The sequence below is a fragment of the Danio aesculapii genome, chromosome 1 (genome assembly GCF_903798145.1).
Source record: "Danio aesculapii chromosome 1, fDanAes4.1, whole genome shotgun sequence".
Taxonomy (NCBI): Eukaryota; Metazoa; Chordata; class Actinopteri; order Cypriniformes; family Danionidae; genus Danio; species Danio aesculapii.
The window spans coordinates 4,589,705-4,611,425 of record NC_079435.1 but is presented as its reverse complement, the minus strand read 5'-3'; the positions used below and the strand labels follow the sequence as shown (position 1 = coordinate 4,611,425).

Below are 21,721 nucleotides of genomic sequence, written 5' to 3'. Positions count from 1 at the left end.
TGAATAAATAATAACTTGGGTGATGCGGTGGCGCAGTAGGTAGTGCTGTCACCTCACAGCAAGAAGGTCGCTGGTTCGAGCCTTGGCTGGGTCATTTGGCACTTCTGTGTGGAGTTTGCATGTTCTCCCTGCATTTGCGTGGGTTTCCTCCAGGTGCTCCGGTTTCCAAAGACCTGGGGTCGCCACAGCGGAATGAACCACCAACTTTTCCAGCATATGTTTTATGCAGCGGATGCCCTTCCAGTTGCAACCCAACACTGGAAAACACACTCATTCACACTAATACACTACGGCCAATTTAGCTTACCCAATTCACCTGTACCACATGTCTTTGGACTGTGGGGGAAACCGGAGCACCTGGAGGAAGCCCACGCGAACATGGGGAGAACATGCAAACATGCAACTGACCCAGCCGGGGCTCGAACCAGCGAACTTCTTGCTGTGAGGCGATCGTGCTACCCACTGCGCCACTCTGACGCCTTGTTAAAGTAATGATTTTTTACATTTTTTTTCCTAACAGCTAATCTGACTGACCCCTGCAACAACTACACTGTGTTGAACGACTCATGGAGATACATTGGTAGTTCACAACCCCTTGTCATGTGTGACACTTCAGTCTCCTGGAGCGGCTGGTATCGGCTCTTTATTAACGGTCTGAGCGCTCAGATCCCAGACACATGTGTTGACATGTATAGCTGTGGCACTGCTGTCCCACTGTGGATTAGTGGTGGACACCCAACAGTAGAGGATGGAATCGTCAACCGAAGTGTCTGCAGTCAATGGTGCAGGGACTGCTGCTATAACAGCTATTTTTCCATTAGGGTCAAAGCCTGTCCAGGAAATTATTCTGTCTATGAGCTGATTAGTCCATTGATTTGCTCAGCCTACTGTGCAGGTAAGTCTATTTCATTCAGCTTTTGTTTTGAAGTCTTGCATCTAGCACCATTGTATTTAAAGTAAAAGCCTAATCACGTAATGATATTATATTACATGATCAATTTACTCGATATTTATACTTACAATCCAATAACATTTACAGACCATCAAATTTAAAATCCAATCCAGTAGATTAGAATGGTTTCTAATGTGTTTTGGGACATACTTCACATCAACATGCCACCGATAAAAGCCAACAACTAGAGATCCAAAATTGCAATATCGTAGAAATCATAATAAAGCACCGTTTAGGCAAATTGAGCATCTCGTTATCATCCAATGAGTCAAAGGGTGCTTTCACACTTGGTTCAATTGCCTGGTCTAAACCCAAGTTCGATTGTCCTCCTTTCTCACCTTCTCGGCTGGTTTGTGTTCACATCGTTTTTCTTTATGAACCCTGTTACGCTTGCGTCACCGAGTTGCTGTTGTGTGTACGGTTGTTGCTAGGTGACAGACATGAAAGCCAAGACACCAAAATGAAAGAACATAATGAAAACTAAAGTTTGTTGTACAGTTGGCAGTTCACTTCCCTTATTTAGTACGATTGCATTCATATCATAAGAGAACTGGACCAGAGTTTGCGCGAACTGTACCCCAGACCTCCTCTTTTAGACAGACTCAGGTACAGTTCGTGGGTGCACACCCGAGTTCAGATGACATTGTGCACACTAGCTAAACGTACTTTTTGTTTGTGGTCATTTAATATTTAAACTTCTCACTGTCCCAGAACTTATTTTAACAAAAGACTGTATATATCATATGCATATGTAACTCTACCGGTCCTACACCAACCAGCCCATTCCGAGCTGGGATCAAACTGGCGACTTTTTTGTATGGGAGTCTGTTGCAACAAGGAGGCTGACGACCATGGCCTCTAGTGTCTGTTGCTAGAGCCCCTTATGAGGGCAAAGGAGTGAGGTTTACCTGCATAGCACTTTGCTAGCTGGCCTCCGTTACACATAAACAATATCATACATCATCTTCAAGTTCGAGTTCAAAAAAATGTGGTGACAACTGCACCAATAGCCTAGTAGTTTGTGTCGACACATAGGAGTACAGTGTTCACGGTGACCCGAGTTCAATTCCCAACTAGAAGTCCTGTCTGTAATCTCCACAGTCCTATCACATTAAAGGTAAAACCCCCTAATCAATTATTTTCTTTTTGGCTTAGTCCCTTCATCAGGGGTCGCCACAGTGGAATGAACTGCCAACTTATCCAGCATATGTTTTATGCAGCGGATGCCCTTACAGCTGCAACCCATCAATGGGAAACATCCATACACACACATACACTATGGACAGTTTAGCTTACCCAATTCACCTATACCACATGTCTTTGGACTTGTGGGGGAAACCGGAGCACCCGGAGAAAACCCACGCCAACATGGGGAGAACATGCAAACTCCACACAATATGCCAACTGACCCAGCTGGGGCTGAACCTTGCTGTGAGGTGATTGTGCCACTGTGGCGCCACTGTGGAACCAAAAACCCCTAATATATAAGAATAAAAAAAGTGTGGTGACAGTTGTGGTGACAGCTTGAAAACTGTTTAAAGCCAATTTGTCCAGTTTTTAATAATTGTTTGAAAACAAATTCATTAACAGCGTGATTAACATGGTGAATTCTCACTGAAATGTGTGTTTTTAATGTGAACTTTAAAATTGTTATGGTTTATTTTATTATTGTTTTCATGTTGATTTCTCTGATTGCAGATGTACATACAACACTGGAGGAAATATGCACTGTAAGTTGAGTTTCCGACATTAGTTTCCGACATTAGTTCCTATCGAAAAGGGCCCAGGAGGAGTGCAAAAGATTTGCATTGTATACCTGTTTGATAATGTACAATATAGTTGTGCTTTTCTATTCAATCTATACAACTTGTTGTTCACAACTAACTTCCGTTTGCTATTAAACAGCAAGTCACGTGATATTTTAAAGCATGGTAATGTTGTGTTGTAGTCCTCTGCAAAGATTTAAATGCCTCCCTGGTTACGAAAAACTGTAATTTTCCTCAGAAATCATGACCACACCATAAGAGATAAAAGAACTAGGGGATGAAGGGGAACTAGGTATGAGAACAGTGGGATGAAGGGGAAGGGAAGTAAGAGGATAAACAGTGAACAGGTAGATAGGTTGATTGGGCGTCCTACAATGATGCCCAGAGACTCAGAGTGGGGGTACCTTCTCTGTAATATTTTGGTAGAGTGGTTGGACCCCCGATTCAACCTAGGAGTAAAGAGAGGGTTATAGGATTGTGAATGGGAAGTGAGGAAATAGAGCGAGGGAGTGTTAGAAAGAACAAGAAGAACAGTGCTAGAGGGCTGGTCTGCCTTAAATAAGTTTTATGAAGTAGGCGATTGGTTAAGGAGACAAAGTGTTGCGTGGTTATGCCGTCGAACCTTTGTTAACAAGTTAACTGAATTTAAAATTAAAATTATTTTGCAGCTATTTTGATGCAGTTTGTTTGAATCAATTTTGGGCTTAAGGTATGTAAACGACTCCTATCCATGAGCCAATTCTGTTCTAACTGATCAGCTGTTTTAGTCTTTCCACGTCTACAATGAAACACCCATTTGTTTTTAGAGTGTTCGTATGTCGCAGGGATTAGGAGGCGGGATTATGCATGATATTCGGGATATAATTAGTCATTTTTGGCGAACAGGTGAGATATCCGAGAAAGCCAAACAAAAAGGACTGCGGTATGCATTACAGGAGTATATTCACGACATAACAGGCGATTAGAGGATAATTGAATCAGAATTGAAGCTAGCTTAGCCTAGCCACCTCAAACGCTGACCATTCAACAGCTTAGTTCATGTACAGAAGGAGAGGTGAAATTTAAAAATAATCTAATAACAACTAATTAAACTGTGATTTCTCTATTTTTAGCCAAAAAGCCTGATATTTTTGTGCAATGAAATATGGACAGTGCTTCTACATAATTCATTCATAGAAAGAGCAGCCAGAAAGGGGAAACTAATGGACTTGGGCCGAATATTAGCATCATTGACCCATTACAATGTACATTAACTATATCTGTCAGTATGTTTGTGTGCTCTTTATAAATTAATGAAAAACAGCTGCTGGTAAAGTATATTGATCGCAAGTGCTCAATTTGTGGTCATATCTCTGTTTTGTTCTGTTGATTTGCAAAGTTCAGTAAAGTTAGTAACAGATTCGCAGCTTCGTATTTTCCAGATCAATAACTCATGACCTATTCGCTATTTGTATGACTAATGTTACTATGGCGAAGGATTAAACGGAGCAGTGCTCATAATATCGAGCGGGGGAAAAAGACAGCTGTGAAACATAACCTGCTTTGTATTTTTCTAGGAAACACGGTTTAGATCTTTTTAGTTATTGCCGTCTATCACTGAATGTGTCAGGAATATCAAAAACAAAACCAACTTAGCTCTACTCCTTTAGCCCCCCTCACAGACAGAGCTTGATCCACGCTGGAATTTCTCCCCTTGGGTTTTTGGTTTTGAAAAGGGTAAAAATACCACCACCCTGTCCAAACTTTACAATAGTATCTGGATGCAGCCTTTATGATGCAAGCTGAGATTGCATCACTCAGCGATGCAATGTCAGACACAATGCACTCAAATGGAGCTAGTGACGTCACTGTGAGGGGTAGGGTTAGGGGTGGGGTTAGGTAAGCCCATTAAAAAGCATTGGATGCAGTTCAGATTGCACTGCACCAGGTCTGCATCCAGACCCCTCTCAAACGTTAGGAATACCGGGTGTCAGATTTGCACAATCTATATGCACAACTCTATGGCCTGTTTCCCTCGCTCGAAAGCTTGACCGTGCCCCTGCGCGTAGCTACGATTGCTAAGCCACGATTGGTGGGTGGCGGTTTTTGGGTGTGGCTTAGCGAAATGTCAATTCAGTTTACCCAATTCACCTTTAGCACATGTCTTTGGACTTTTGGGGGAAACTGGAGCTACAACGATTGTTAATGCAATTCAGAGCTGATTCCTTCGTTTGAGAGGCTACATCTTTATTCTTTTTTTTTTATTATTAACAACTTTACAAACTGCAAATAGGAAATGTTTCAAAAACCCATTTGACCTGCTCTAATAGCCTATATAAACATGATCATGATCTGAATTAACTGTTGTGATTTCAGGATTGGACTGCTAAAGATTGTCTCGTAAATATTCTTGAGCTGGTAGAGAACATCACAGTTCAAGTGCTTCCTTTAAATGTAAGTCTTCATAACAAAAATGATAAAACACTCAAATCTTCAGTTATATAAAAGATTATCAAGTTGTCTTATATTGGCTCTCTTAATGTTTATACGTAACTGTATTTATTTAATCAATAATTTAGACTGTGACCAACCATTTAGACATGGTCCTTGAAGCCACAGAGAGGTTTTTAGTGTCTTCATCGTCAGACAGCTCAGCTGAACTGACCTCATATGGAAACCGTGTGTTACAATCCACTGAGAAACTCATTTCTACATTGGTGAAGCCGACAGACACAAGTGCCAATGTCAGTTTTACTCTTGAGGCTGTAGGTAAGTGGTGACACTGGTGTTAAATATAATGACAATTAGTTTATTTACGATATCAGAGACTTCATAGTGTAGTAAGCAGTGATGGGTAGGCACAATCAATGAAAATATCTTCAGCAACTACATAATTGTCTATCATTACAGAAAATAAAACCAAAATAGCACAAGTTTTATCAAATTAGACAAATGTCAAGACCGCTAGTGATGTTTTCATCTTCAAAACTATGAGGAAAAACGCGACTCAAGACTACATTCGTGTTATTATTGCTATAATTGGATTTAGCATTTTGTTGCCACAGTAATGGTTACCACTTCATATATGAAGTAAAATCTGGGTTTTTTGAGGTTATGTAAGTGTTTCCAGATAGAGGTTCAACTATTGACCATTTCAATGTGGTTGTAACTGGCCCATGAACATTTCCTGCTGGTTATCAAACTATTTCATAACTGTAACAAGAGGCAATTCAATCATAACTTGATGTTAAAACAGCTATCATAATGTTATTTATCAATATGTGTCTCTTTATGGATTCTCGGAAGCTGTAGAAATTAAAAATGTAAAACAGTAAACTGTTATTGTGTTATTGTTCACATCCCTCAAAATGGTACAGGAATAAAATCTTAACAGTAACGAATATGTATTTAGTTTATTTACTGATAAGAGAAATATCTAAATGATATAGGAATTAGTGAAGTGTTCAATAACTCCTGTTTTGTTTTTTAATCAGAGGGACAAGTCTTCATGGTTGGACCAAATGTCACTTTAGATGAAATCCCTCGACTAAACACAACTAATGCCTTTGTGGACATTGATCTTATTGGCATCGCCAAGAACAACAAGGACACGCGTATGTACTTTGTACACTGAAAAAAGTGTTGCATGCAAAACTGTTGCAAACAATTTATTTGTGTTGAATTTAAACAAACAAATTAAATTGAGTAATGTTAAACTTAATTTGTTTGTTCTAATTCAGCCCAAATAAATTGTTTACAACCACTTAACTTAAAAAAATTGAGTCAATCCAAGGAATCATCTTTGAATAATCTTTTTCAGTGTAGGGGGGAAAAGTCAAGATAAACACATCAAATACACTTTTTTATTGTCGTTTTTTCAGCAAGTATTGCATACAAGTATCTGTTTCTGTCCCACAGGATCTGCTGCTGTGGCTTTCATGAGCTACACCACAATGGAGAATCTACTGAAGGCCGACTTCTTCAACACACAAAATAACACAAATAAAACCATGATGTCCACTGTGATCTCAGCTACTCTTCCCAAAACCAGCAACACTACACTCACCAAAGCAGTCAACTTCACCTTCAGACACATCAGAGTGAGAGACTGAAATGTGTTTTTGTCCAACATCAGCACTGATCAACATCTGAACACATCTAATATTCACTCTTCTCATATTTTCTGCTTGTTTCTTCTTCTTCTTGCAGGAGTTTGACCCCAGCGGTTCTCTGTCCTGTGTGTACTGGAATATCAGCGAGTGGATTGTAGATGGTTGTTCTGTGTTAAACAGCAACAGCAGCCACACTGTGTGTTCCTGTGTTCATCTGTCCACATTCGCTCTCATTATGAAGACCAGCAGCAGTCCACCACCGGTACCAGAACATTTCTAGAGAGCATTGAAGAGCAGCACAGATTTGGCACTCATGTTCTCTGCATGTTTTCTCAGAGCGATCTGCTGGATCTGCTGGATCTGGTGTGTGTGATCGTGGGTCTGGTGTTCTTCAGTTTGGCTCTGTTGTCCTTTGCTCTTTGTCAGTGGAGTCCTGGAATCAATAATGTGGCTCGAATCAACATCTGCATCAGTCTGCTGTCGGCTCACCTTCTGTTTCTGCTCACACAACAGTTCCTGAGCCTCATTCGCCCTCAGCAGGTGAGAATGATGAAGGAGCTCTACAGCTCAGCACAGCCGCACTGAGAATCATCATCACCCTCTCTCATGGTCTCCAGGTGTTGTGTGTGGTGATAGCAGGCCTTCTGCACTTCCTCTTCCTCTCCGCCTTTGTGTGGATGTTCATTGAAGCTGTGCTGCTCTTCTTCTGTGTCAAGAACCTATCACAGGTCAGCTCTAAAAAGAAGGAGGTGCTTAGCAGTGGATTCCTGTGTGTGATTGGATATGTGGTTGCTCTGATTGGGGTGAGTGTGTCTATTGGGCTGGTTCCAGAAGGATACGGCAGTGAACAGTGAGTTTACTTTTCAGCTCTCAACATCTTCACCAATCTTTGTTCACCGTAATTTGACTGTATCTTCCTCCAAACAGATGCTGGATTAAAATAGATAAAGGCTTCTTCTGGAGTTTTTTGGGACCTGTTTGCGTCATACTAGCAGTAAATCCTTTTTTTCTATGACTTAAGTTTATAAGAAAAACAATCTGATTAATACTGTTTTTTTCCCCTGCACAGTTGAACGTGATTCTCTTCATCAGCATCGGCATCTATCTGAACTCAGCCCTCAAAAAACTGAACGCTGAAGTTTCACAGTTGAAACAAACCAAGTAACAAACATTGGTTTTATTACTCTTTAGAAAAACAAAACGTAGAAGTTAAAATTTAAATTTCAATTTTATCTTTAGGGTTATGGTGTTTAAAACACTGGGTCAGTTTGTGGTTCTTGGTTGTCCTTGGATTCTGGGTTTCTTCACTGATGTCAATATGGTGGTGGAGATCGTTTTCCTCATCTTGAACTCCCAGCAGGGAACCTTCATCTTCCTGATCTACTGTGTGCTCAGTACTGAGGTAAGGCATCACTCTAAGGCTCTGTTTACACTTATACATCTTCGTTTTAAAATGCAGTTTTGCTATGGTTACTCCTTCCGTCCACACTACGACTGAGCGCTGAAAACAGAGCATTTTGGAAACGTTGAAGAGGCCGTTTTCATTTTAAAATGCTGCTGCTCCATCTCAGTGTGAAAACGGAGACTCTGTTTTCAGATGTCTTATTAGGGCTTTTTCTTCAATATTAAGTAGCCTAAACAAAGTTCCGTCTTGCAACCTCTCCTTCAGTAAGTTCAGACGTCGCAAGTTTGATATGGAAAACAAACTCCCGAGACACTTCGGGTAAATCTTCAAAGGGAACAGTGTACTTTGTACCTCATTCACATCACCCAGGCTACATTGTTTCACTATCTGAACAATAAAATTAAAACATGATATAAGGAACTGCCTATTTTCATTTTGATAGGATGTTAAGGCATCAGGTATCTGCATATTTATATGACTGTCATCTTTGTGCATATTTATAATAAAACGGAGCCTATAATATTCCTGCCTCCTTTAATTTTCATTGAAAATTCTGCTGAATATCAGTTTTAATAATCAATAACGGCCATTATAAAAGTATAGCGTACAATAAATTTATACATAATAGGAAATAGGCAAGCAATCAGTCAAATGTGCAGAATCAGTGTACAAGGTTACATTAATGAATATATTAACTTTGCACTGAGCCAAAACATGTTACCTGAGAACAAGTAATAGATTCAAAAGAACAAAGTCGGGGAATATGTCGTTAGATATAGACAAGATGAATTAAATATCACGTTTAACAAATTTAGTGAGATTAGATCCAGCGGTAGATTCTTGATGAACTGTCCGATGTGCACAGCTCTCACCTGGGGTTCTGTGCTCAAAGGAGCCGCTGACTGACTGGAGCTCAGATGCGCGCATACCCTGCAGGGCATGCCAGTATGTGTGTGGTCAAGTGATGTGTGTTTTCAGAGGTGTAGTGTGGACGAAGAGCTGTTCAGAAACGCTAGATGAAACGCCAGTGTGGACGTGGATCGCTTTAAAATACCGTCATAATAAAACGTAGTTTTAAAACTAATATGTATTAGTGTAAACGGGGCGTAAAAAAAAAAGATTTCTGGTTTTAACATTAAGCCTCTTTTGCATTCTTCATACAATTGAAATGATCCCTCATTCTTGTTCAGATCAGGCAGCAGTACAGGAAGATCTTCACATGTCTTTGTTGTGGACGCGAAACCAACAACATAAACACAGCCCTCAAATCACGCTGAGTAGTACAGTTCAGGTTGAGGCAATGCAATTCTATCATTGTTTACACGTTAAACATGACAGCTATGACTTTCACTATCTAACATCTTACACTGTGCTTATTTTACTAATACATTTGTGTTTTATTTTATAATGTTTTAATAAATGTAACTTCAAATCATGTTTTGTTTTAAACATTTTATTTAAAACTCTTTACAAAAATACCCCATACCTCAAAGAGTATCACACAATCCAAGAAGGAAAATAACGGCGTCTGTGTGTAGTGAATCAACATGTTTCACAGTCACATTTCATATCATCAGTTACATGCATGTAAACTAACATTGTCCATCTTCTTTGGTATTGTTTTATTGAAAAATAAAATCTACTCAAAGTTGTTGTTTAGCTGACTTTTTTGAGATGCCAGCCACGTAATCTCTACATCAAGTGTGGTTTTATGTACTTGGATGTATGATTATTCAAGTAGGAATCCCTTAGGGCCACCATTACACTGGAAACGACTTAACAGTGGCATCTTTAACAGTCCCATCACACCATATTATAGGAAAAAGTACAGGTTGCTTTCACAGAAAGACTTCCCTGAGGTGTCCAAAAGGTCTAAAGTGCTGAAGAGAAACCACATTACTGTTCTCTTGCACATCACAGCCTCTCCATCTCTGAAATGGAGCACAAAAAACTGGAACAGCTGGAAACCTTCAGCTGGACTAGACCCAAAGGAAACATTGCACTAAAATATACATGACTTAGAAACATAAACAAGTCTAGTCCAGCAACGTTTCAGTCCATATAGTCTCTCATTGGCAAAACATTACAGAAAAACAGCTCTTTAAATTCAGCAGCTCAAGAGAGCTCAGATATTTAAACACTATGAAACAAAAAATGGCAATGGTAGTGACTCCAGCTTTATAATACATGCAGCTCAAGAAGCTGGCAAAACATTTGCAATAGTGTCCTTGGCACTCTGGGATAGCTTTTCTGGAAACCTGACCTCATATTCAACAACCAAGTCTCCACGGCGGTCTGGAGATTTGGGAAGAGGAAGACCTTCCCCGGTGAGGCGCCGCTTCATCCCAGGTCGTACAATGTCCTGAGATGTTACTTTAACCGTGCGACCATCCAGTGTTGGGACGTTAACCACACAACCACAAAGAGCCTGTGAAGAGTGGAGAAGAAAGACTTAAATGTATTATTTGTACACTATTTTTAGAATTTATAAACATTAGGGCTGAGCAACATGAAAATTTGCAAATGTAAACTTAAAAACATACATATTGCAATGGTTTGAGATAAATGAGTGATTTAAAACCTTTATATCTTTGAGTGTCTGCCGCTAGCACACTGTCTGAAATAATTCTTAGCGCTTCAGGAAATGTATTTACTAGAGTTGCACAGGCATGGGACGATAACCGTTTTCAAGGTATACTGCGGTTTGCAAAAGTCAAGGTTTTAAAACCGTAAAAAAATTTCTGCAATTCCATTCCTAAGGTATATGTACAATTTTTTACTTAAGTTTTTTTGTTTTTTAGGGCGACAATATCTCCAGCAGAAAATATGCCGTTTTAAATGGTAAAAAAAATCTCCGCAAAATTCAATAATTCATTTAGCCTGACATTTTCACTGCTCCAAAATATTTAAAATGTTTCTCAAAATAAAATATACTGTGTTCAAAAGGGAAAAAAAGTTTTAGTTTTTTTACCTAGACATTTAAAAAGAATATATTTTAGAGCAGTAATCACAATACCGTGATACCATGAAACCGTGATATTTTTTATCCAATGTTCTCATATGATGATCTTATACCAGCCCATGCCTAGAGATGCACGATATTTCAGCAGCCATATCGTTATCGGCCGAAAAATGCTATTTTTCATGTTATCGTTATCAGTCCAATATCAAAAATAGGCTGATATCTTTAAGCCGATAAATTATGTAATTGTACAGAACTGCCTGCCTTGTAAGCATAAGGGGATTTTGCAGGAGTGCGGTAATAAAAGTATCAAATGACTTACATTGTACAATAATGTAACACTTTTTATTCAACAACATTTGCGCTGGTTTCAATACTTAGTGCTTCTTCGTTTTCATTTTATTTAAAATGTTTAACTTGTTTGTTAATTAAATACAGTTTTGTTATTTAACCAATTATTTTTATGCAATAGTCAAGTTGCATGTTAATTTGTGAAGTAAAAAAGGGAAATAATTTATTTCTGGCATGCAGATTTATGTGAAATTGTGAATAGGTCAATATAAATCACCTTCCAATTTTGAAATTATTCCTTTTTTTGCTTTGAGTTCTTAAATCAGTTCAAACCTTTATGAAGTTTTTTAAAGAAAATCAGTTGTTCAACTGTACAAAAATATAACATTTTTAAATATTTATATTCATCTGCTAATATATCAGTTCTCAGCCTCCAAATCTGAAGATTTATCGGTTTTCAATATCGGCCCAAAAATCCATATTGGTGCATCCCTAGCATTTACATGCTAATGTGAATTTCTAAAAGAAAGCAAAGTGAATGTCTTTGTTTTCTTGTACAAAAATGTGTATGAATCCTGCAAATGAAACAAGCAAATCAAGCCATGTTCAGACACAAGACAGGCAAGAACGTTCTCCAATCTGTTTCAAGTGTTTTTGATTTTGCTGATTTATCTTTGATGTTTCTTATTGATAGAACTATACTAGCGGAGCAATTTTGTTTGTTTACATTGTTAAAACGTCTTATTAGTTTTATGCAACTGTAAAACATGGCTGTTCGCTTTCAGAAGTTATAGTGATGCTTTTTTTCTGAAATGGTATAAAACATGTTGGTTATTTTAAATATTGTGTCGTATATAACATTATTTAGCATGCTATTGGATATTTCTTCAATATCATAGAAAACATCTTACCTCTTTGAGAGTAATTTTTGCAGGATAAACGATGTCCGATCCATCTCGTTTGTACACCGGATGCGGTTTATCCTTCAACACAAACACCACATCTGCAGGGATATTCGCTGGCGTCTCGTCGCCTTCCTTGGGGAAGGTAATCTTGGTTCCTTCCTTCCAGCCTTTTTTGACCTCCACTGTCAGAATCTTGTCCTCAGAGCGTGTTGTTCGTCCATCAGGGTTCAGGCGCTTGCGTGAGATCTTCATCTTCTTGGTGCAGCCAGTGAACACTTCATCTAGACTGACCCGGAGGTCGTGGATCACTGGAGGGTCTTGTTTTCTCTCCATTCTTCCACCGTGACTACGTGTGTTAAAGGAGCGAGGGAAGCCACCCATGCCACCCATACCAAAAGCAGCAAATGGGTCGTCAGTTTCCATGTTCTCATCCATGCTACCATTATGTCCAAAAATATGTTCGAAAGGATTTCTCCCTCCGAAAAACTCTGTGAACATCGCATGAGGATCTCCTTGGAAAGTGTAGGTGTAATTTCCACCACCACCACCTCCTCCTCCAGGCGCACCTCCCTTCAGTCCTGTTCATAAGAGAAAACGCATTATACAACTGCATTGCAATCTCTACACAAAAATACAAACCCAGATTCCAAAATGTACTTTCCACCAATAACAGAACAAATAGTTCATATAAATGTTGATTATTTTGCATTGTACTAGAGATCATTTTGATTACCCAACTACACATACACGGTAAAATGACTGGAGGTTTGTATTCATCTTGTATCTCCAAAAATATCTAATGGTTACTATTTAATATATTTTCTGTTAATAAATATTAATAATTTTTAGTGGTAGTCGTTTCAAAAGGTTCTGGAATGTGGACACCCTTGTGCAAACTTGCACAGAAAGATTGTTTAGAGCTGAACATGTACAGAACTGCTGACGGAACTCAAACGCTCCGCCTCTTTGCACCACGTGACTATCAGAATATTCCAGCAAGCCCGCGATGCTCCAGAATGCCCCGGTCAAGCAGCCAATCAGAATCTCTCATTTACTTAATTTTTACGAAACCAAACTTTACTAACATCATAACAGATTCACCAGATTGACTTCTCTCCAGTTTAAACATTAAAGTTTTGTAGGCTGCGTCGAAAACAGCCTAGGACCACGTAACAATATAGATTAAGCCGATTCAACCAGTCAGTAATCTAGTAATCTCTCTAGTCAAACACGACATGAGGAAACAAACAAACACGAACACAATAGTTTGAACCCTAAACAGCATCTCTTAATACTAAACGCTCATAATCCGTCTTAAATGTCTTCTCATTCATATCTGCGTCACAGAAGAGCCCCATTTACAAATGTTTGCATATTTTTACTCACCTTCCTCGCCAAATCTGTCGTAGATGTCTTTCTTTTTCGGGTCACTCAGCACGTCGTATGCTTCCGCGATCTCCTTGAACTTTTCCTCGGCTCCGGGCGACTTGTTTTTGTCCGGGTGGTATTTTAGTGCTTGTTTACGATACGCTTTTTTAATCTCATCGTCAGAAGCGCCTTTCTGAATCCCCAGAACGCTGTAATAATCCTTCCCCATCTTCACCATTAGGAGTGTTTTTCTTTAAACGTATATTCTCCGAAATAAAACTGCGGTTCAGACTAGTGTTGCTAGCCTGTTTGTTTTCAGACCAACCTGAAACTAATCTTTGCAGATGTGTCGTCTCGTCCCCTTGCGGTGTTTTATGCTCCTGCCGCCCTGTGGTTCCCCCTATTTGAAAGCGTAAAGAAAGTTCTAGAAAATTCTCAAAGTCTCTGGTTGTTTCCACACCCCTTGACCTAAACCACGTGGCAGATCTGCTCCACCCGTACAGCTGCTGCAGCAAACTGGTCAAACCGAACCCAGAAGAAACCTGTCTTTCACTATCAAACTATATTGCTATGATATACTCGAACATAAACAGGCTTGTGTGACGCCATTACAGGCGCTTCTCGGCTGGATTTAGTATGTCGTCATATATATTTGCATAATCCAGTTACATTGCTGACCGAGTGACCTACAAACTGTCCAGGGAAGATGCTATTTTAGACCAATGATGATTCTCCTGTTTTAACTCCACTATTGTTGTTATTATTATATATTTATAATATTAAATCATTTATGTTTTTAAAATCATATGTTTCACTAAATGTTAAGTGAAAATTATTAGGAACTATTTTATATTAACTACATATTAACGACACAAACACCCTCTCTATAATGTATTCATTTGATTATTTCATATGTACATTCTGTATATTCATATTTTATTTGTACATACCCCTGGTATGTATATTTTTCGTACAGTTAAAATATATATGCTGTTAATACTTACTAAGGGCTATTGTGGATTAGAATTCAGTCAGAATTGTTACTTTTACAGATCTTTACAAAGACTAAACATTACATATGCGTAAAATGCATTATATATATATATATATATATATATATATATATATATATATATATATATATATATATATATATATATATATATAATTATTACAGGGCTCAGCATATATAAGTACACCCCTAACAAATCTGTCTTTTAAGTTCATATTTTTAATAGGAGGCTTTACAATTTTATATTTGTGCATTTACATTAGATTAGTCAGTACTGAAGCCAAATCTGAAGCTAATCTAACAAAATACCTTTTGATAACGGTCCAAAAACTAGTACAGCCAACTTTATATGTTATAAAAAAATATTAAATACAAATTTAAAAAAAGGGAAAATCAAGAGAAGCAAAAAAATTAGTTGACATTTTGTAGGTTATAATCTTTTTTTTTATTATTATTATTTTGCTTTAATTTAATTGCATTATCTTTCAACTTCTAAATATGTTTGGTGACTAAAATATTATTTTAATAAACATATCTGTTTAATAAATCTGTTTTGTTTAAATGCACCAAAATACATTGCCTATATTCACTGGGAAATGCATCAAAATCTTCATTTTCATGTCATGTGTGTGTGTGTGTATGTGTGTATATATATATATATATATATATATATATATATATATATATATATATATATATATATATATATATATATATCTGTACATCTCAAAGTGACATTTAAAGGCTTAACTAAGTTAATTAGGTTAACTAGGCAGGTTAGGATAATTGGGCAAGTTATTGTATAATGACGGTTTGTTCTGTAGATCAAAAAAATATATAGCTTAAAGGGACTAATAATTTTGACCTTAAAATAGTTTTTTTTTTTAATTACAACTGCTTTTATTCTAGCCTAAATAAAACAAATAATATAAATATGATTTTTTTATATATAATAATATAAAAAATTTATCAGAAATACTGTGAAAATTTCTTTGCTCTGTTAAACATAATTTGTGAAATATTTAAATAAGAAAAAAAGTCAAAGGGGGTTTAATAATTCTGATTTCAACTGTATATAACTTTTCATATAATTCTATCCCACATGACAAAAAAGACTATAGTGTTTCAAACCATACAACTATAATAAAATATTATGGTGTATTATAGTATTTAGAACTCTTTGTTATATTTTTTTTTATTTAATTAATTTGCTTATGTTGTTAACAACATTTTACATTCATAAATGTAAATTTACTACATTCACTAAATTTACTACTACTACAGTGGTGGAAAGAGTACATTACATTACATTACATTACTGAAAAATCAAACTCAAATAAAAGTACCATTACTTGGCCAAATATGTAGTGCAAGTAGAGTAAAAGTCTCTGTTGTAAATATTACTCAAACTATGAGTAAAAAGTAGACCTTTCAAGAGTAGTGAGTATTATGCTGCTAACAGCTGATGCATTTACATGCAATTTTTGCGTGAGTGAAAATTTACCATTCTGTAGTGCATTTAGTGATTGTTTAAGGCCCTTTGGGTATAGTTTAAATGGTCTCTGGGTCATTGCTTATAAAGATTTTTTACATCTTCTCGGACACTTTTAATGCTTCAATTTTTAATGTTTCGGTTTGCTGCCTTTATAAGAAGCCCGTGTCATGAGGTTGTTTAAGAGAATGTGATTTAGTTTCTATGTGTGATTTGATTGGACAGGAATCGCAGAACTGATTTTTCTTCTCACCCAATCCCCATAGACAAGAAAAAATAAAGCAGTGATGCAACTTGAAGGAAAATAGTAGGAATACAAGTACCAATACTGCACTAAAATGTACTCAAGGGAAAGTAAAAGTACACATTTTTAAAATGACTAGTAAATTACAATTTCTGAGAAAAACTACTAATAATTTGAGTATTTGTAAGTTGTTACTTTAAACCACTGCTAATAAGAAACCAATTTTTAAGGTGTTGATGACTGAAATATGCTTGAATAATAGTAGTATCAGAGACTCTAAACAAAAAAATCCCAGTGCACTTTAAAAATCGGCGAACTCTATAATGTATTCATTTGATTATTTCATATGTACATTCTGTATATTCATATTTTAGTTGTTCATACCCCTGGTATGTATATTTTTTGTACAGTTAAAATGTTATATATGCTGTTAATACTTACTAAGGGCTATTGTGGATCAGAATTCAGTCCGAATTTTTACTTTTACAGATATTAAAATTAGCTTGGCATTTGTGCATACTCAGTATCTGTCTTACAACAAAGGGATGACTGTCCTGAAACTACTGCTGTCATTCCACCACACAAGCATTTTTCAGAACAATCGAGTGTTTTCAGGCGCATGTTTTTGCTTCTCATCACCACCAGGCGGCGCTCGTCATGTTTGTTTAACGCTCATTGTGTCTAGTCGGATTGGGATTGGTCAGCAGGTCAAAAAGGCGTATCTGTCGGGCTTCGCCAATGACAAGATGGAGCGCAGGGCTCCGCATTTCTCACCACCTTCAGCCCATTGGATGTTTGGCATCTTCCGTTCTTCGTGATTGGACTTCGCGCTTGTCTTTCACCTTGATAGGATAAGCTATTCAAACTGCAAAAATGAAGCATTACGAGGTAAGATGTTATACTGATATCTTTTAAAGTTCCCTAAATTGTATAGGCGATTTACAACAGTATTCTGATGCTCTTGAGATGTGGAGATGCTGCAATAGAAATGAATGACATGTGCACGCGTTTTAGACACACTGAAGCTGCAGATTAACATGCTAATGTGACAAGCAGCTCGGCCTAATCGCAAAGGATTGCTCGGTGTTTATAACAATGATTCAGACAAAACACACAAGACTTAAAGTCAGATCACAGATTTCACATATTGGACCTGCAGGATTAAATTCAAATCAGCTTTGGTTTAAATTCAGCTTGTCATTGCGCATATCAGCACTCAGAAACAACCTCTGTCCTATATTACAACACAGTGAGTGTAATAGGAGTGTTACTTACAACGTAAGAGATGTTTAATGCAACCATAATGTCCTATAATAAAGATAACACATCAATGAACAAGTGCTGTAGGATGAGATTTGATTGTGAACCTCGTGTGCACTTGACTAACCGGTTTGATTCAACGCCCCCTTCCATTCACAGGCTAAATAACGTAATATAAAGTTATGTTAATTCTTACAAAACAGGCATTTACTGTATTATGATTGTGAGTGTTTACAATCAATGCATAGCACAGAATTGTGTTAGCTCTGATCTCCATAAACCCGGAAGTAGTTTAATGTTTCACTGTTGATTTACTATTATTCCTAATGAAATATGTCTACTGGCGATACAAATCTTGAAGATATTTCCATGCTGAAATAACACGTCAGGACACAGTGAACACGCTGGACACATTCGGTCAAAGTCTTGTTGATAAAAGTGACATAAGCGATTTTTGTGACGTGCACTAGAGGGCGCCAAACGGTTTAAAAGTACCTCAGGTAACAATATTACATATATTAGCGTAAATAAATCAATTTATAATAAAATAGAAACGTTAAAAATGACGTATTATTGATAAATGATCTATTTATGTTAGTTATGTTGTTAGTACTCACTTGCTGTTCTTTAAATGTAAGTAAACATAGTTAGCTTAGGGTTTCTTCAGCTCTTCAGAAACATTAGCAGGTGAATGGCGCTCTTGTGGTCTCCATCTTGTAGTTTTGTGCTCTCATCAAAGTTAGCGTTAAGGTAATGTTGGTTTTATTCTGTGCAGTTGTCTTTCCGCCGGGGTTTCCCTCGATGGCAGTGGGTATTTTCCTCCTGTCATCTGTTCATGCCTTTCCAAGTTATTAATAATCTTTCCCCTCCCTTAAATCAGGGCGTTCCCGCGCGCGCTAAACACAAACCAACGGAAAAGTTGTTTGTTATAACGGCAAAATGAAGTGTGTGTGTACATGGTGATATTTATTTATGCTGATTTTATATAATATGAGGAATGTATGGTGAAATTAAGACATTTACAATTTTTAATAGTTGTTTGAAATGGTAATATTTATTTATTTATTATATTGAGTGTGATAAAATCTCTTTCTAATTTAAAATAAAAAAATGAGAGCTTTATTTCTGTTTCAGAAAGTTACACATCATAATATCAAAATGTTTTAATTTGTGTTATTTTCACATCATTATTGCCACACCAAATATTGATTTCATAGCTCTTCTAAAGTTTAACTTTCTGAATTTTATTTGCTTGCATAATATAGGGGACATTCTACCAGAAACGTACAATATCTGTCCCTGGAACAAAAACGTAAATACAACGAATAAAAAGTATTTCTTACCAAAAATGTCCAAAATGGACAATTTGTTCTGTATAGTAATATGTCATTCATTTGGTTCTCAGATTTGTTTTCTTTATTAAAACACTTTACAAATGTACAAACCCTGTCATTGTCTGTGTCCTCAGCTCAATTGAACCTGCAGCTTTATTAGTTTTGTTATGCTAAAAACTGTTATTTAGAAAAAAATACATCAGAAATAGAAGTTTATGTTGTTTTTCACATCAATTGATTAAAAGCATGACATTTATAAGTACATTATTCAAATAAATACTACAAATGTATAATACAGATAAATTTACAATTTTCCCCATGTTTCTGTCTGTCCTGTCACATTTGCATAAAATTTAACATAAAATGTGTGCAATACACGTTTAAGGCTCTGACTCTGAAGTGACGTCATTTGACAGAAGAAGCTGACAGTGATCAAGGATGCCTTCTATGATTGAGTTGTATGATTTTATGCTTGTTATTGTATGAATAATTTTGTATTGTATATTTTGTTTTTGAGGATGACAAGCTTAAGTCAGGCCCTGTCACATTTTTAAAAGTAAAAATGTACGTTTCTGATAGAATGTCCCATAGACATTTCTGAAAACGTGACATATTTTTGTTATTTTATGGAAAACATTTGTTTTTACGCATAAAAAAACAAAAAGTACATTTTTATGCAAATATTTTGCCTAAAAAGGAGTTAAGAAATCAGAATTAGGTGAAACAGTACAGATTTTTCCATCACAACAAATGGAAACAACTTTAATTGTGACTAATTGTAAGTGAAAAACTGCTCTAAATGACGATATTTGATTTTAATTTAAAAGAAATGCAATTATTAACATTTTACTGGAATGTATACCTTCATAAATCCAGAGAAAATGAGAGTTTTCAGTGCGTCTTCATTTTTTCCATAGCGCTAGAATGCTTTGATTTTATATTTATTCATTTTTTGACAGAAAATAACCTGATTAATATATTTATTTATTTATATTGTCACATATGCCCCCAAATAAGAGTGCAAATCTAATTAAAGAAGTCTGTAAAACTGCTCTTTATGTAATTGTTCTGGTGCTCGTGTGAATATCAGTATGGTCTGTAAATGAGTGATGACTAGGCTCTGTTACGGTGGTATGTGTGCATCCATAAGGCCAGTTATAATTAGCACATACTGGGATGACTGGGGAGAGTCACGTTTCCACAGTAGCTTCAGATCAAAAAGTGGAAAAAAAAATAGAGAAAAAGTGCATGCGAGCGAAATAGATACTAATTTTGTTTACTTGTTAGTATTGCTTGTGTTTATATGGAGTCGGGGGCCAAATGTTTAGATGAACAACAGCGACAACACAGAAAGGGGAGGGTGGAGTTCAATAGGAGAGAGAGAGAGATTTATTTCCACAGCTGACAGTACAGCTCTGGTGTTTGGAGGGGAAAGAGAGACTCAGAACTCAGAGAAAGTGGACAAATAAAACTGACATTATGGACACGTTGGCTTTAGAGGCCACGCAGCCCAAAAAGGCTCAGAATGGAGCCGGGCCAGGGGCCCCCGGGCCCCCGACTCCTGCAAAACGCAAACCTGCTAAAAAGACTAAGAAAGCTGTGGTGTTTTTTGAGGTGGAGATTCTGGACGCCAAGACGAAGGACAAGCTCTGCTTTCTGGACAAGGTAGGGCACTTTTACATTCATATTTTGGGTAATACTTGATTTTAAGTCACAGTTAATAGTATTAATTAACACTACTAGCTTAATTAACTACTAAATAGGTAGTTATTAATAGTTATTAAGGTAGAAGTTGGGTTTAGGTTTTGGGTAGACTGTAAATATATCTGCAAATTATGTTTTTTGTTGTATTTATAGTGTGTTCTGTTTATTTACGGTTGTGAATTGCATTATGGGATGTTCGATGATAGAGTGGAATGAAAATTCAACTCTACAGTTCAACAAAGTGACTTATTGACAGTTTTGTCATTTGTTTTATTAATGTAATGTGTAAGAAATAATATATGGAGAAATAAGTCTGTGAAATGACAGACTTATAGAGTAATATACAACACCAACCCAGACAATATAGCACTGCAAACTATTACAGATGATCATAAAAGTCACTTTTTTAAACTTTTCAATTGTAAAAGTTGTTGAAAGAAAGATCAAGGTCCCATAAAGCATTTTAAAAGCAGAAATAAACGGAAAAATTAAATAAAATGAGTCACAAAATACAGAAAACACAAAATACAGCTAATTTATGGATATTTTTTACAGTGTATGATTAGGGATGCCGAATAGGATCATACTTTGTAACTGCTAATGAACAGTCAATATCTTAATAATAGGCAGCTAATAATCCAGTAGTTGATTGCATGACTTGTGACCTAAACTAAAGTGTTTGCATGTTTTGATATTTAACAGTTATGTTTTATTAATCTAAATGTATGTCAACGTTACGTATGATTTTCTGCATGGAAATATTAATGTACATACAGATTACATGATTTATTTAACATTTTATTTGTGATTTATTTCCATTTGCAGCAATGTTTAGTTGTAGTATAATATTATTATTATTATTATTATTATTATTATTATTATTATTAATAAACTGTTATGGTTTTTTATATATATGTATGTATGTATGTGTGTGT

At 36.5% G+C, this 21,721-nt stretch overlaps 3 protein-coding genes across 4 annotated transcripts in view; 2 read left to right on the top strand and 1 right to left on the bottom strand.

The window, feature by feature from the left end:
- The first annotated feature begins 524 nt into the window (after nt 1–524).
- On the top strand, nt 525–9,684 carry adgre10 (adhesion G protein-coupled receptor E10). Its single transcript, XM_056455953.1, has 13 exons — nt 525–895; nt 2,651–2,682; nt 5,074–5,151; nt 5,277–5,466; nt 6,192–6,311; nt 6,616–6,797; nt 6,907–7,071; nt 7,146–7,349; nt 7,427–7,659; nt 7,737–7,803; nt 7,879–7,970; nt 8,049–8,211; nt 9,405–9,684. Exons 1-13 carry the CDS (start codon nt 601–603, stop codon nt 9,489–9,491), a joined length of 1,908 nt encoding a protein of 635 aa, XP_056311928.1. The 5' UTR covers nt 525–600; the 3' UTR covers nt 9,492–9,684.
- On the bottom strand, nt 9,652–14,321 carry dnajb1b (DnaJ heat shock protein family (Hsp40) member B1b). The gene is made up of 3 exons (XM_056455982.1): nt 13,759–14,321; nt 12,379–12,950; nt 9,652–10,642 (listed from the first exon to the last, which is right to left on the bottom strand). The coding sequence occupies exons 1-3, from the start codon at nt 13,976–13,978 to the stop codon at nt 10,409–10,411; spliced, it is 1,026 nt and encodes a 341-aa protein (XP_056311957.1). The 5' UTR covers nt 13,979–14,321; the 3' UTR covers nt 9,652–10,408.
- A 2,951-nt stretch (nt 14,322–17,272) lies between these two features.
- tecrb (trans-2,3-enoyl-CoA reductase b) overlaps nt 17,273–21,721 on the top strand; it is a 29,634-nt gene continuing 25,185 nt past the window's right edge. Inside the window, exons 1-2 of one of the 2 annotated variants that reach the window (XM_056455969.1) lie at nt 17,273–17,376; nt 20,697–20,747. In XM_056455969.1, coding sequence (XP_056311944.1) covers nt 17,362–17,376; nt 20,697–20,747 — 66 coding nt within the window. In that variant the 5' untranslated portion in view covers nt 17,273–17,361. Of the gene's footprint in view, nt 17,377–20,439; nt 20,748–21,721 lie in introns of those variants that run through there. The other variant, XM_056455961.1, reaches the window with a different exon arrangement.

Coding starts and splice junctions, on each gene's coding strand:
- adgre10 (XM_056455953.1), top strand. CDS start 601: ATGTGTGACACTTCAGTCTCCTGGAGCGGCTGGTATCGGCTCTTTATT. Junction 7,971..8,048: donor TCACAGTTGAAACAAACCAA/GTAACAAACATT, acceptor TTTTATCTTTAG/GGTTATGGTGTTTAAAACAC. Junction 8,212..9,404: donor ACTGTGTGCTCAGTACTGAG/GTAAGGCATCAC, acceptor ATTCTTGTTCAG/ATCAGGCAGCAGTACAGGAA.
- dnajb1b (XM_056455982.1), bottom strand. CDS start 13,978: ATGGTGAAGATGGGGAAGGATTATTACAGCGTTCTGGGGATTCAGAAA. Junction 12,951..13,758: donor CGACAGATTTGGCGAGGAAG/GTGAGTAAAAAT, acceptor TCTTATGAACAG/GACTGAAGGGAGGTGCGCCT. Junction 10,643..12,378: donor CAAAAATTACTCTCAAAGAG/GTAAGATGTTTT, acceptor CACTCTTCACAG/GCTCTTTGTGGTTGTGTGGT.